The following is a 16,529-nucleotide window of genomic DNA, read 5'->3' on the forward strand; positions in this document are numbered from 1 at the left end:
GTCATCCCAGGTGTGTGTCAGGCGGTGGAAGAACCTTCCTCAGCAAAAGGTCTGATTTCCTCCCACAACCTACAGTACAAAACACCAGATGGAAGTCCTTTCCGTCTTAGTCTTGGAGGCTCTGTGTCTCCGTCTCTGTCTCTCTCTGTGCTTGTGTGTGTGAGAGAGAAAGTGAGGTTTGTTTTTTGGATTAGTTGTAGTTGAGATCAGGGAGATGGAAGAGCGTGAAAGTTGATAGTGACAGTTGCTGAGTCCTTTCCACCTGTCTCTTGAGTGAAAAGAAACTTTGTTCTCATACTTACCCGTATTAACAGCTAATTTCTGTACTCTTTCGGGGTCAGCGCACGGTACTCAGTGACTTCACTAATTTGGTCCCAGCCTTCTCTGAGGTACTTGGTATAACTTTGCTAACTCTCTGCTATGTCACTGCTGAGCATGACATTTGAGACAGCTCCCTCCTACAGAGGTAAGTTGGTTACAAATCCAGTACTTACGCAACTGTGTAAAAATACAGCAGTTGACCCTTGAGCAACACTGGTTTGAACTCTGCAGTTCCACTTTGACCTGTAGTATTATGATTATTATTGATTATTATTAACATTTTATAAATACAGTAATGTAAATGTGTTTTCTCTTATGATATTCTTAACATTTTCTTCTCTCTCACTTTATTGTAAGAATATGGTACATAATACACAAAACATACAAAATATGTTAATTGATTGTTCATGTTATTGGTAAGGCTTCTGGTCAACAGTGAGCTATTGGTACTTAAGTTTTGGGGGGTGGTGGTCAGAGTCATACATGGATTTTCAACAACATGGGGCGGGGAGGGGGAGCCCCTGACCCTTGCATCATTATTCAGGGTCAGCTGTACTTCATCCATAGCGATTTTGTTATCATGTTTTTCTTTCAGTGCGTAGGAAATCACTGATCACATAGAAACTGATTAGCAGTCGAAAATCACTAAGTCATTTATGACTATCATTTGGAACTAGATAGTTACAGAAGCAAGGATCAGTAGTTTCCATGGCTGATTTTTGTATTAGTGATAATAACCTTTTGTTGACATTGCCTGACAAAGAAATATGATCTGTAGTGGGAACTCCAGGAGATGGGTTAACACAGAGTTAGACTCTCAGGATTCATTAGCTTTTTGCCTTTTGCCTTTGTACCTGAGTGGTCTTGCCTATGTGCTGCTTCTCCTTTACCCCCTAACTCCTTGTTTGCTTGTGCTGGAATGAAGTCAGCATTAGAATTTGTGGCTTTTACTTCAGAGAAGGGCAAGGGTTTTGAAGCAGACGTTACACTCTGTCCCCCTTAGTCAGAGATATTTTATCTGTTTGTCTTTCATATTCTACTATCTAAAGCCTTGGTTTTTATCTGTTCATTAACTGTAAATTCGTTTTGCGTGTGTGTTATTGAATAAGTTATTGTTTTGAATTCTGACCTTCAAGACCTATGTAAGGGTGTGAATATATTTAAAGTGATATTTATTTTTTTTAAGTGGTTATTTATTAAGTGAGGATGTGTGTCAGTAGAAGACCACATACAGTGTTTGATGTGATCCTGTACCTGTTACCTGCTCCATTGCTTTCATTCTATGCATTACCGAGTCTAAGAACACCTTCAACTTAATAACAGCTCTTAGAGGATAAAGAAACATTAAATAGACCCATCAATTACAGCTTGCATCTGGACTTTGAAATTGAGGAAAGAACTGAGGAAATGCGACAGCATGTGAGTCAATATATGGTAATAGTTAAATGTTCTGGCCTTGTGATCAGATACACCTAGGCTTAATCCCAGCTCTGCTCTCGATTGCTTGTGTGACCTTCTGTAGGTGACATTTTCATTGTGCCTCAGCTTCTTCATGTATAAAAGTTGGCATGTACCATCTGTCTCATGCAAATATTACAATAATTAAATGATATACTACATGTGGTATTCACATGTGGTGGTGGTGGTAGTGATTCTAGTCGTGGTTACTGGTACTATTGCTGTTGGCAAACACTAGAGTTTTTCAGTGGAAATTATCTATCTGTCTGTCTGTCTGTCTGTCTATTCTGCCTGAAGAATACAATTAAGCCTGTGTGCTGGGGAATAAACTGTGGACATAACTTTCTGAGTTTTGCTTCTTGAGTCCTTTCACCTTGTTGGATATTCCCTATTTCCTAATTTTAATGGACTCATGTAGTCTTTAACCCTAAAGGCAACTTCATTTATAATCTTAGGGAAACAGATTGGGTTGCTTTGAAAATGATTTTCTACATTGTGAACAAGGAAGATTGTTGTGGAAATTCACTTTCAAAATAAAAGCAGTTGAAGCCGGTGATTTTATTTTATTTTTTTTTGATGCAACAACGCTCCAGATTGACTCTGCCCACAGGGAGTTACATTGTGGCCAGCAGAAACTATTGCCATTTACTAACCCATCTAACTTGTAATGAGTTGGGTGAAGGCTTGAATTGTTTCCATCCTCCTTGATGGTATGGAAATTACAGAGGCAAAAGCAAGCCACTTGCAGAATTGCCTGAATATTGAATAAAGAATTGCTATGTAGCTCTTTTACTGGTAGGTAGAACCTTTGTAGAAGAATTACATCCAACTTTCTGACAGGTTTTCTTACAAAATATGTGTCATTTCGTTGAATAATGTTAGAGATTACTGTATTTTGTCAATTTCAAAATGTGCATTTTCTCCCACATTTTTATATTTTTAAAATCAGGGATATTCCTTACAAATGATGGCATCTCAGAATTGGCCAGATGGCAGGTATGATACAGTTGTCATATGCTTGCACATGAGTGAACTTGGCCATAGCTGTCTGTATTCTTGTCACTTCAGTTGAATTGTGTGCATTTTTGGTATTATATGAGTTGAGTTCAATTGCCATTTAACATGTCTGCAGAAGGATTACCCTGTAATTTGACACTGAAACACAATGTACACAAAACAGCATGGAAACAGAAGTGGGGCACAGCTTGGATAGGAGGAAAGCAGATAATCACCATGGAAGAAATGGCTGTGGTTCTTTGTTTTCTTGCCAAGCCATAACCAAGTGCTTCACCATACTTACAGAAGAAAAACACCTAAGTACAAGAGACTCTGCAGTGCTTGTGTTTCTGAGATCTCTGCTAAAGGATTGCATATCACATGCCAAGCAAGAAAGCCAGCATTACACCTTGCAAAATGAGCATCCCTGGCTTAGAAGAATACCTCTGAGGTACTCGTAAGGAATGCTGCCTGTATTCCCAACATTCTTGATGACACAAGAATTGAAATAATGCAAAAGTGTGTTTGGATTTGAAGTAATTCACAAGTTTAAGACGTTTCAGGAATACCTCAGCCAATTAATTTTGCATAATTTTTTACATGTGCAAGAATAATTCATAATAAAAATTTATGCTCAAAGTCAGAAAGTTCTTTCAGCATCTCTATAATATAAAAATTTTAAGTGATAAGAAAACATTTTGACAGTTTAATTGGTGATGTTTTTATTTGCCATAGTATATCTCATCTGCGATTATTTGATTCAGTGACTTGCTAATTTGTTATTGAGACTGTAAATATAATTCTTGGTGTGATTATTGCAGGTGCCTAATGGATAAGAACTTCGTTAGGATTGGGAAGTGGTTTGTCCGACCATATGAAAAGGATGAAAAACCAGTCAACAAAAGGTGAGTCTTATGAACCTTTAGGTTTTTCGTTTCTTTTGCTTGACCGTAGCTATGTTTTGGCAAGAGATGGATGGGGGAAGCAGCTTATTTATTTATTTTCTAACAGTCTTTGTTTAGATGTACTAAAATAGATTTTATTACATAAAATGTTGTTAATTGGTGTATTACACATTTTTTTGAATAGTGTATTACTAAATTTTTGTGGAATATGGGACTAGAAAGATAATCAGTAACCTATATCTAAGCCCCTTCTTACCACACTATGTGGAATTAAAATATTCTGTTTTGTTATTTTCATTATCCTTTTTTATCTTTCTTATTTAAATTTTTTTAAATGTTTGTTTATTTTTGAGAGAGACAGAGACAGAATGTGAGTGGGTTAGAGGCAGAGAGAGGGAGACCGAGAATCCGAAGCACGCTCCAGGCTCTGAGCTGTCAGCACAGAGCCCAGTGCGGGGCTTGAACTCTTGAACCTTGAGATCATGACCTGAGCCAAAGTCAGATGCTCAAGCGACTGAGCCACCCAGGCACCCCTGTCTTTCTTATTTAAAGTGTTATATGCATAACTTTAAAAACAGTGAGCTGAATTCAAATGGTGATAATTTTTATAGAATTGATTGATGCCCCTTAAATGTCTGTGAATACATCCTTGAAAATCTTAAACCAGGACTGTGAGGCACTTTTCTAACCAGTCCTAAACTTTTGACTATCATTTATTGAATGCCAAACAAGCGTGGACTTTTATATCAATCAAACCAGGATCAAAAACTAAAACCTTGAAAGGCAAATATTTACTTCATTTATCTCTGGACATAGCACAGACTTAATTGGAATCATAAGTTGATGAATTGGAATCATAAGCTGATGGGTGATTGTTTCCTATCGGAAGAGCAGGGCACACAATCCCAATTCTATTTTACTGTCCATGAAGTTGCCCGGAGCTAAGGGTTCCAGCTCCTGGCTGCAGATAAGAGCTATTGAAACCTTAGATGTTAAGCTGTAAGGTTAGCTCTTTTTTAGGTAGTTGCCACAAGTTTGGCTGGCAGCTCTTGCCTGTTCTGGAACCTTTCCCTTCTTAACTTCATTGTTCCTCCCTGTGACTTAATTCGCACTAGCAGCTTCCTCTCGTGTGTCTTAAAGCTTTGGTGACGTGGTTGTGGATCTCATTAACCAAACTTAATTTATGAGAATTAGGATTTCTGTTTTCAAATCAGATAAATTAGGGACTGGCATGTAATTTTTTTTTTTTTTTTTTTTTTTGGTCAAATCACCATGGATTTTTAAAAAATATTTTCCCTTTTTTAGTACATTTCAAATCCTTTAGGATTTAAAAATATATATATTTAACTAGAAAGTAGGTATTATGTATATCAAAGTTTGCCTGAAAAGGATAATTCTACATTTAGAATGGTGTCAGTATGTATGGGTATGTAAAAATACGGTTTTGTTTACAGATTCTTTGACGGTGAGGAATTTTTTTTCCTTTATTTATATTGATTTGCTCTAACTAAAGCATTTGCTCCATGGGCATATTTAATCTCACTGTTTAGTTAAGTTTACAGAGGATGGGTTAAAGGTTTGGTTTTTCTGTTGATGAGTGATGAGTTGCTTTGGCACGATGATCTTTACCATTCATTCCTATGTGCCTTTCCATGCTCAGTGTGCGGTCTCGGACAGAGCCAGTCCTAAAATTTTTCATCAGTAGCTATAGGTGTTTGTATGATGATTTCATAGGAATTGGGGGATGAAGGGGAAGTGCGGAAATAAAATGGGGATTGAAAGAGCAGTAATTAGTACTTTAATAATAAACACTAATGTTTGAAGTCGAATATAGTTACCAATCTATTTTACATAACATCTGTATGTCTTTGCACTTCATTTACATCCCAGAAGTCTTCCTGACTTTAGCAAACCAGATGTGAATAATACTTGTAATATATTTAGATATTTGATTTTTGTGTACCCGGCAGGCTATCGATTTCTGAGCAATGTAATTGAATTATTTTATTAGTTTTAGATTTCATTCTCATGGTTGAAGGCTGAACTTCAAACTTCATTTTATTGTAGTATAGAAATGTTAATGATTTTGAAAAACTATTTTAGGAGGTGTTAACAATTGGAAAAATTTTAAACCAAACGTTGTTTTAAAAGTTGGCATTTGCTGTAATAGAACTTTGTTAGGTATAATGACTTTTCCACTTTTATACTCTGAATGGAAAATAGAGCCTCTTGTTTGATGCTGAAACAGGATCTTAGTGTTCAGGTCATTTTGGATGGACAGACTGATGTTGTCTGTGGATGAGGGCATTTGGATTTAATAGATTTGGGATCACGTCCCATGCCTCTCTTCAAAAGTTCTTCGCTTTTAGAGAAGTTGTTTAGGTTTTCTGAACTGAACTTTGTGTTTTGCTGTAACAGAGTTGGTGATAATAGTTTAGTTACTACCTTACAGGGTTATTGTAAAGACTAAATGAGATCATTGATGTGACTGGTTTGTAGTTGAGAAAAAGCAAAAATAAGTGAAAATTTTTAGGCTTAATTTTGTGTGGGTGTGCACACATTTTCAGTTTAGTGACCGATGAGAGGAAAATTTGCTGCCCGGTGCTAAACAAGTTTTATGCACAAATTGATATTTTTGGGAAAGCTCTTATTTGATGCTAAGAGATACACATGAGAGAAATATATTTTCAAGAATGACATTTTAAGTATAAAGTTAAGTAATTATAGCGTACTTTTTTTCAAGAGATTAAAAGATGATTTAACACGGCGTATTTTACATAGCTAAAACGATTTTAATAGTGAAGACAAATGAATCTATTGATGAATAGATTTCACCTGTTCGATTAACAGCATATGATTTCTTGAGCTATGATTATTTTCTGTAGTGATAGCAAAACTAAATCATTTGCCTGGTGGACTCTAAAAGAGTTCTTAATGTTTGCTATGAGATGATAGGATAAACTTAGACAAATTATATATTATATATTATATATGTATGTATGTATGTATGTATTTAAACAGTCAGGTCCAAGAAGGTAAAAGAAATTTATTCACATTGTTTTTTTCTTTGTGGTGGCACATCTTCTGTTGCTCATAGCCTTAGGAATATAATAAGTAAGACAGAAAACTTTGGCTTTGTCCTAAAGAGTTGTGGCAAATAACATCAAACATAAAAAATTTCTGGGTTCCTGAAGTATGTTGAACTTGAAAAAACTTTTCCTTCCAGGATATGCTTAAAAACAAACCAGTGAAAAATGTATTCCTTTCAAATAATTTAGAAATTATTCATGGAGATTCTATTCAGTTTCAGCCTACATTTGATTACTACAGAATTTGAAGTTTATACACTTTATTTTTTGAATGCTAGTTTTAGCAAAATAATTGATTGCTCCCAGTAACCGTTTGGACCTTGAATTTTTTTCTGATATCAGGTATATAGTAGTTAACAGAAACATATTTGCTAGTGCATTTTCTGAATTAATCAGCTGTCTCTTCCTCATGGGCGAGCCTACCTTGAACGATACTCCAACAAGCCTCAAATACTTTTAAATATTCTGATTACTTTTGTATGTGCTGTTAGCAGATATCCATGTGTGGGCACTCACACATTGGGAAGTATATTATTTTGACTGCTTTTGTGTTGTTTTGTCTGGATTTTTCTTTTCTACTTTTAAGCCAGAGATTCTTTCTTTCTTTCTTTCTTTCTTTTTTTTAATGTTCTTATACCACTCACCTATTTTTCAAGAAATGCCCTTACCTTTTGATTTTAATAGCAAAAAAATAGATTTTGTATAATAAGATGAAATACTTTGATGCAGGAGAATATGTTTTAGCACTTTAAAACTTCCCTGCCCCCTCTTTCCTCAACATCACCCCCTCCCCTGCCCTCTTTTCACTTCTCCTGGCTCTTCCAGACCTCCTCTTTCCTGTACTTTCCTTGTGATGTTTCCATCTAGAGACAAACAGACGAAAAGGCAGGGAAAGGAATCCCTCATGTAGAGGATAAACAGACGTGTGAACAAGTGCTTACAATGTGAAAGATAAAGGAAATCTCTTCCTAGTTTCCCGAAAAATATGATCATTGGTGGTAATTTTTTTCGATTTTTCTCATAACTTTAGGTGGTGCCTTTTGCCACGTGTCTTGATAATGAGGGCTGTCTGATGGGAAACCCGTAAAAGCATATTAATGAAACAGTTTGGACTTATCTAAACGTGTATAATAGTTTTGCAGCCTTTTTTTGACCCATAAAATATGTAGTCATTTTCTGTTGGTTTTATCTGATGGGGGAGATAGCAGAAGATACTGTGTATTTTGTCATTTGAATGTATTTGAGAATTGTATGCAAGGTGAGAAGAGGGATGTGGTTAGAGTCTTGAGTGTAGGCGTTCGTGGGTGGCTAGAGAAGGAAGAATGTGTGTATGGAGACTAAGAAAGATAAATGAGAAGTGGGAGCCAGGATGGTTGGTGTCACCAAAACCATGGATTTTTAAAGTTTCATGATGAATCAATCAGCTGTGTCTGCCACACAGGCCATGTAAAATACATTCTAAGAGGACTATTAGATTTGGCTTTCAGCGGTGGGGGGGATTTGAGGTTGCAGTAGCTTGAGGTATAAATGGGGGTTGAAATGAAGACCCCGAATGTAGGGTTCTTGCTACATTTGTTACAAGTCATTGCAAAGGAAAAACTCCTGCACCTAGGAAGAGAAGAGAGAAGCATTTAAAGAGGGCCTGTGATAAAACTGCGTTGTGCTGTCTGTGGTTTTAACAAGTGTCTCATGTACCACTGCACTCCGTTTTGTTCACAAGCATTATGCACAGAGGAATGTGAAATCGAGAGACCAGTTCAACCAGAGGTGACGATAGTTAACTATATACTGTCTAGGTAGCTCTTTCACTTTTTTCCCTCTCTTTCCGTTTTCCTTCATAACCAAAACAGAGTTACCACCACTTCTAATTTTTTATTTGTTTTATTGGTGTTCTGAAAAGAATACAGTAAAAAACTTACATTTTCAACATCAGTAATTGTCATAGTTTAAAAAAGAAGTTTCAATATGTACTTTCAAGAAAGAAGATTTTATATGTACCTTGTTTTTTAATGTACTAGAGAGGTTGGAATAATATCATTGCTATAATTCCCTTTTTAATTCCTGCCAGTGGATTGAAACTAAGCTGGAAACAAAGCTCTCTTTGTTTAGTAGGCCATCCAGAAATAAGGATGATCTTCCATTAATTATTTGTCCTTGCAGGACTTATTTTCAGCATTGTTTTTTTTCCAAAATGTCTTTCAGTTTTCAGATTCTCTGATTTTAGGAAAACTGTAGAATCTAGGCATGCCCCGGATCAGTTTGTTTACGTTGCCTGCCTATCTAGCTACATATCTGTCTTTCCTTCTTTCTGTCCCTGTGTGTATATGTGCATGTATATGTGTGTATGTACCTGTGTATGTGTATTTATCTTTCCTTCTTCCTTTCCTGGATGTGCTTGGTTTCAGTGACTCCTTTATTTACCAACCCAAGGGATTTGATATTACTCTTTCAATGTGTCTGCAAGTTTTAAAGGATGTGTTTTGGAGGGAGGGTTTTTGTTAACTTCAGTAATGATGTTCAAAATCAGATTAGGAAGAGGGGAGAAGAAATTTTCAGTACCAAGTGGGAGTTAATTTGAGTTTTTTTTTTGTTTTATCATACAGCTGACCACCTCTTTTGCCTTTGCTTAAGATGTCCTAGCTAAATGCCACTTGCTTTGTTGGAAAAAAAGTCAACTGAGGGGTCAGGACATAAATGAATGGAGGTTCAAATGATTACCCTTTTGGTAGCATGAAGGATGTATGCTTAATGTACTCATATCTCTGGTTTCGTTTAGGATGTTTATATTAAGTTTCTTCATGTCAGCTTCAGCGAATCTAAGCATTATGGAAGTGTATTGTGGTACATCAAATAGCTAATTCCCCGAGATTAAAGTGATTATTTTGGAAATAGGCTGCATTTTAAGTTGAATGCTTATGTATCTCCTGCTTTGTAAAATACCCTAGGTTACTTTTTTTTTTTTTTTACTTTTTTTTTTTTTAACATTTATTTATTTTTGAGACAGAGAGAGACAGAGCATGAACGGGGGAGGGGCAGAGAGAGAGGGAGACACAGAATCGGAAGCAGGCTCCAGGCTCAGAGCTATCAGCCCAGAGCCTGACGCGGGGCTCGAACTCACGGACCACGAGATCGTGACCTGAGCCGAAGTCGGACGCTCAACCGACTGAGCCACCCAGGCGCCCCAACCCTAGGTTACTTTTGCTGAAGTTTCTTAGAGTTTAGAAGAAATGTAAAATGTATGTGCCTGGGAGGTCATTTCCACTCATAATTAATTTCTCATAGCGTATTGATAGCATGTGGGAAACTTTTATGGCAAGTTAAAAACAGACATGTCTAAGGGAAATGGCTGCTCTTGTTTTATTATATTACTATTTTTAAAAATGTACACATCTATATATGTTTTTATTTATGAAATGGGACTTTTAGACTGTCTATGAAGGACGTGGGGGGATGTTTCTTAATTTTAAGTTGGAAAATTTCAGCCACACCAAGTATAAATTAGTTCTATAGAATGGCTCAAAAATATGAGCATCCCAATGATTATTTATAATTTCTTGTTACAGTCTACCATATATCTCTGCTACGTATATTATTCTAAAAGGTGTAATAACCATTGGTTTTTCTAATGTCAAATTCTTTAGAAGATCTCAGGCTTTTTACCTCCATTTAGTTTTTAATATAATTATAGTCAAGATTTAGTGAAAATCGTTGCATCATGGGCACAAGACAGATTCTGAAAGAAGCCCTAAGAGTAAAAATAATTGGCTAATGTATATTTTATTTTTGGTATGGTAATTTTCAGTCCTTCAATTTCATTCGGCTCTGTTTTATTTCCATTTTTCAGCTGAGATTTCCTATATTTTAAATTCACTGTGAGTACATTTCCCTTTATGTCCCTAAGCATAATTACAATAATTGCTTTAAAATCTTTGGTACTAAATAAAATATCTAGATTATCTCCATCGGTTTTATCTATTCATTATGGGTTAGATTTTGCTGTTTCTTCATCTCTTGAATAATTTTGAATTATATTTTGGGCATTGTAAGTAATGTAGAGATTCTGGATTCTGTTTTCTTTCTCTAAAGAATGTTCATTTTGTTTACTATTTTGTTTTAAAACAGTAAACTTTAGCTCAACTCAGACTCCAATCTCTTATCTCACCTTTGGTGGGTAGCAGTTGAAATCTTTTTACTTCTTTTAGTGTAGGGTTTCTCACTTCTGCATTGCTGACATTCTGGGCTGGACGATTGTTGTGGATACTGTTCGGTGCCTGGTAGGACGCCCAGCAGTACCCCTTGCCTCTACCTGTACAATGCCCATAGTGCCTTCCTCCTCCAGAGGAAGATGCCACCAGATAAATGGCCAGCTGTCTCCCAAGAGGCCTAATTGCCCCAATTGAGAAGCCACTGTTCTGGTGTTAGCTAGGCAAAGTCTGACCTGTGCACCTAATTCAGGGGGTCCACCAGAGATTCGGTCAGAGTTTTGACTCTGTCTTCTTCCCAGGATTTCCTTTCTCATTTTCTAGCTGCTCGGGTCTCTTTGAACTCAGTCCTCTGGTTCTTCAAGCCAGTAAGACTGGAAGTGGAGTTTGTAGACAGTGTTAGCCACTCCATGTGGTTCAGTCTGCCGAAAAGGGGAAAGTCACTTGCTACCATTCCTTCTTGTCAAGTGTAGACTCTTGCCCCCTCTCTAAGTTCTTAGCTCCATTTAGTAGCTTTTTTTTATCTAGTAACATTTATTTTTAGCAGATTTTAATATTTTCTTCATAATTCTGGTTGTTAGTTTTTGGATGGAGAGATGTGTTGGTTTGGGAGGAGCTTTGTTACTGCCCAGAGTGGAACCTAATGAGTATTTAGGGCATAAAACTTCACCATCTTTTGTCACCCGGCTCTTATTTGTGCTTGACTTAGGTTTGCATTGTCTGTCTATTAAAATTGGATGGCTTAGCATCTGGTGCTAAATCACTTTGTGGGAGACGTTGATTTTAATATGTTACTTAATTGACTAATGAAATGTCACCTATTTTCTCAGTGATTCCAATGTTTGTGTGTTGTAAATTGTTCCCAATTTATTAATTAATGGCTTTGTGTTTTATACTGTTTTAAAAGTACTAATGTTTGTAATCTCTTCCCTCAAATTTATAAACACTGAACATCTTCTTAAAAATGTAAAGGCATGAAAGGTCTTTATTATTTCTTTTCTCAGTTGACATTTACGTTGAAGCCTTGTCCAAAATCAGTTTTAAAACTTGACAGAAATGGGGTGCCCGGGTGGCTCAGTCAGTTAAGCATCCAACTCTTGATTTTGGCTCAGGTCATGATCCCACAGTTGATGAGATCGAGCCCGACTTTGGGCTCTGCACTGATAGCGTGCAGCCTGACTTGGGATTCTCTCCCTCTCTCTCTCTGCCCTTCTCCGTCTTCACGTGCACACTTTCTCTCTCTCTCTCTCTCTCTCTCTCTCTCTCTCTCTCTCTCAAAATAAATACATAAACTTAAAAAAAAAAAACTTTACAGAAATGTTCCTAAACTGTCCTTGTTAATTTCCTTTAGGGAATGAGTTAGGATGAGATGAGACAGGAAAGTAAGAGGAGGAAAGGACCAGGAAATTACCAGATTAAAGAAAGTCCAAATGTGTCTTTTCTTTGAAAGGTGAGCTGAGGGTTCTCAGTAAAATGTTGTGACGATGACATATGTGCAATATGTTGGCAGCAAGGGGAAAAAGCATCACAGATTAAAGTTGGATTACGGACGTCTCTCCACTTTTAGACAAGAATGTTCACTTCTTCAAAGAAGGTTAAGAATACTGCTTGAAAATGTTGCTTTTGATTGATTTTATGTAATTTTCTTCCTAACATTTTCCCTTCATCAGTTCAATGAAATGTAACTAAAAATGTTAATGAAGATTATATAAACAAATTTCACTCTCCTTAAAGTGACTGGGCCTAGGTTTGCACGTGCGCGTGCACACACACACACACACACACACACACACACACCCCAGTTTTGTTTGTTTTGTTTTGGTAGAATGGAGATTGTGTGTAAGATGGTTTAGGGCTGAGTAAAGTAACATGAAGTGGCTGTCAAGAACCTGACTTGTGGCTGCTGTTGTAATGGTGGTTGGCCGCCACTCATGGTGGAAGGGGTGGGAGTAATTACTTAGAAAAAAACTAAGGATAATTACAAGTTTTTATGTTTCTGGTAGTTTCTTGTACTAGCAGAAGATTGCTATCCAAATATTTTTTATTTAAAAAAATTTTTTTTAAGTTTATTTTGAAAGAGAATGCAAGTGGGGGAGGGGCAGAGACAGTGTGTGTGTGTGTGTGAGAGAGAGAGAGAGAGAGAGAGAGAGAGAGAGAGAGAGAGAGAGAAAATTCCAAGCAGGCTCTGCATTGTCAGTATGGAGCCCGATGCCAGGCTCTAATTTACAAACTGCAAGATCATGACCTGAGCCCAAGTCAGAAGCTTCACTGGATGAGCCACCCAAATATTTTTTATATAGGTGATTTGCATTAAATGAATTAAATATTCCTACTATAAATCTTTTTATATAATGGCCATATGCTCTATAAGAAATGGCATATTGTATATTGATTCTACCCCTAAAATATTGATAGGAGCTATTTTCTGTTTTTAAAGAACTTTTTTTACTGCATATTTTAAGATCTGATTGAAATCATCTTCATTCTGGTATGAGTTTTGAAATATACTCATTTGCATTGTAGTTCTTGCCAATCTTTTATATGAAGGAATCAAAGGGAAAAAATGGAGAGTATATAATGTATTTTATAGCCCTTTGGCTTACCTCTGGTATATTTGGAGTGTTCAAGAATATTATAAAAACAAAGCTTTTATTAAGTGTGGTTCTCAGAAAGTATTAAATGTGTATCTAAGAACCCATCAGTCGAATGTGATGATATATACTTCATTTAGGGTTTTATTAATAGTTGTGTAAGGCTAGGGGTGCCTGGGTGGCTCAGTTGGTTGAGCCTCTGTCTTCGGCTCAGGTCATGATCTCGTGGTCTGTGGGTTTGAGCCCCACGTCGGGCTCTGTGCTGACAGCTCAGATCCTGAAGCCCACTTCAGATTCTGTGTCTCCCTCTCTCTCTGCTCCTCCCCCGCTCACGCTCTGTCTCTCAAAAATGAATAAACATTAAAAAAAAAAAGTTGTGTAACGTTGAAGTATTATAGCTTAATATTTAAGACTAAAGAGTTTGGAAAGCTCTGGGTGCTGAGATGCAGGACCAACTTACATCCTGTGGAGCCTCCTTCCTGTCGTGATGTTTGGTCTGTCACAGTCTTCTGACTTTCTCCTGGTTCCCATCACTTCTGTTAAGACTGCTCTTGGTGGGTGAAGTGCTCTCCCCCATAAGAGCACCATGTGGTGTCAGCTGTGTTTTGGATGTTACCCACACTTTATCTGGCATCCCTGCTCTCCAGTAGAAGCCTTTCTGTCCAGCCAGGGTTGCCTTTCACAATCTCTACCATTGTCTAAACTCCTTTTCTCTTTGTGCAGGTTCTTTTTTTTCCCCAACCTTTCGGGCTCTCCTGGCATCTCAACATTAACTTTGATCTTTCTTCTTTGAGCTTCTCCCCTGAGGCAACTTTCCTAGCTGTCCCCCCCCCCCGCCCCCCGCCCTTGGCATTTTACCTGTAAATTTATCAAGAGTATGGTTTTACTTCTTACTTATTTTTGTCGTTTATTTTAAAAACTTTATTCCTGTCTTGAATTTGTTCTAAGGAAGATGAGAATTTAGTCTGCATTTTTTTCTTTTTCCATTCCCGCATCATTCCATCCTTGACTTTTTAGAACAGAATCATACTTATTTTGGTGTCTAGTATTCATCGTTCTCCCTCTTTTATTCTACTCCACATCTATTACAATTTCTAGTACAAAGAGTATTACAGGTTTGGTTGAACTGAATGGAACATACTTCTTTTGTTGTAAATCTGTTTATTTTGCCCTAGGATCAAAGTGGAAAATGAGGTCTTAAAAGTCATCTAACATAAAACAAAATGTTGGGTTATGTCATTAAAGCAAAAAGATTTTCTTTACCATTCTTAAGAGATGATTGTTTAAAATATTGTGTTTTTATAAATGTTCTTATAATAATTGGTTTTATGTGAGTTTTTCCTCAGTATTATTTATTATTGAATAGTTTGCTCAAATTTCAAGTTTGAACATTTGGGCTGTTCATGATGGTTGTTTCAGTTCAGGTATTTCCTCGTGAAAAGCCTGTGTTACTCTGTTGGATATTGTCCTCCATTGGTGCTTTATGAATTGCAGTTTTTATTAGTAGAAGCAGCTTTAACACATCTTGAGATTTTAACATGCCTCATAGAAAGGCGGACACCTTTCTAATTGGTTGTACACAGAAGAGCCTAGAAGGAACATTGTGGGCAACATTTGAAGTATTTTTACGTACTACTGAAATTGACCAGTATAATTTATAGAGTGTTACCTGGTACCTAGCATGTAAGAAAGCAAAGAAACACATTACTATGTATAATTGAAGACAGTTGGTTAAAGTTTTCTGTCACTGAGATTTAAAAAAAAAAGAAAAAGAAAAAAGACTGTAGAAAGTTAAGTTTCACTGAGAGAAAATTGTAATATTAGCAGAATTTTAAGCTTTGTTTCAGTGGCCTTAAAAGCACTCCATCAGTTTTAACGTAGCCTGCCACCTCCCATCCTTTGTTTCTTTTGTTTGTTTTATTTCTTTTTGAGAGAGAGACAGACACACAAAGCATGAGTAGGGGAGGGGCAGAGAGAAAGGGAGACCGAATCCGAAACAGGCTCCATCCAGGCTCTGAACTGTCAGCACAGAGCCCGACGTGGGTCTCGAACCCATGAACCGCAAGATCATGACCTGAGCCGAAGTCGGATGCTCAACCAACTGAGCCACCCAGATGCCCCCATCCTTTATTTCTTATTTATAATTTTATAATCCAGAATTTAAGCTTTATATCAGATTATGGTTCAAATCTCTGAAATAAATACAACTTTCTTTTGCTGACGATTTGTTGTGTCCTTGAATAAGTAACCTTTCTAGGCATTAATTTCATTAATGAAAAGAAACGTTACCCTCATTTGGAGTTCCTTACAGAAAGAGTAAGATATTGTGGTATCCCTTAAACATCCACTATGTGAAAACAGAAAAATTGGGATTATGTGCTTTTATTTTTCCACTTTAACTCCTCAGCCCTCTGTTTACCCAGGCTCTTAAAAACTTAAAATACTGGCTTGGAACCCTGATTATGATCATGTATTTAATTGAATACGTACTATCTTACGTTATTCCTTGATCATTTTAAGCATGTTTTGTGTGTTCAGAAAGATAAGTTACTAAAGCACATTTCTGTAATAGTCGCGAGGCCTCCTCTTTTCCCCATTCCTTAGAAACACATGGTGCTAAAAGTACCTAGAAATAACTCAATAAAATACTTGTTGAGTACATTTCAAACCAGAGGATTCTTCCACTGGAGGATACTGCTGGTACCTTTGCTGCTCAGTGTATGAAGTGCAGTACAGGGCATGTTCTGTAGATGTTGTATTACAGAGAATTGTGTATTTGTGCTTTGATTTTCTGTAAACTAAACTTTCCAAAATTCAAAGGTCTTTTGATTCTTCCAAGTACACCATGAGGAAGCCTTCAGTTGGGTTGTCGGTACCTTGTGTAGCTTACCTCTTTAAGGGTGAATGCAGTAAGTCCTTTGAACAAGTCAGAGATTTTCAGAACCAGCCAAAGTTGTGGAGGCATCA

General features: G+C 36.9%; 1 protein-coding gene and 1 long non-coding RNA gene across 4 annotated transcripts in view; both read left to right on the top strand.

The window, feature by feature from the left end:
• The window catches only part of MED13L (mediator complex subunit 13L), a 305,493-nt gene that overhangs the window by 169,409 nt on the left and 119,555 nt on the right, over nt 1-16,529 (top strand). For 2 of the 3 annotated variants that reach the window (XM_058691175.1, XM_058691176.1), the window contains exon 4: nt 3,597-3,680. In XM_058691175.1, coding sequence (XP_058547158.1) covers nt 3,597-3,680 — 84 coding nt within the window. Of the gene's footprint in view, nt 1-2,748; nt 3,227-3,596; nt 3,681-16,529 lie in introns of those variants that run through there. The other variant, XM_058691177.1, reaches the window with a different exon arrangement.
• LOC131489287 (uncharacterized) lies at nt 3,687-13,015 on the top strand. Its single transcript, XR_009250461.1, has 2 exons — nt 3,687-9,714; nt 9,961-13,015. It is a non-coding gene; the product is annotated as an uncharacterized LOC131489287 (long non-coding RNA).

This window comes from Neofelis nebulosa, chromosome 11, assembly GCF_028018385.1.
Source record: "Neofelis nebulosa isolate mNeoNeb1 chromosome 11, mNeoNeb1.pri, whole genome shotgun sequence".
NCBI lineage: Eukaryota > Metazoa > Chordata > Mammalia > Carnivora > Felidae > Neofelis > Neofelis nebulosa.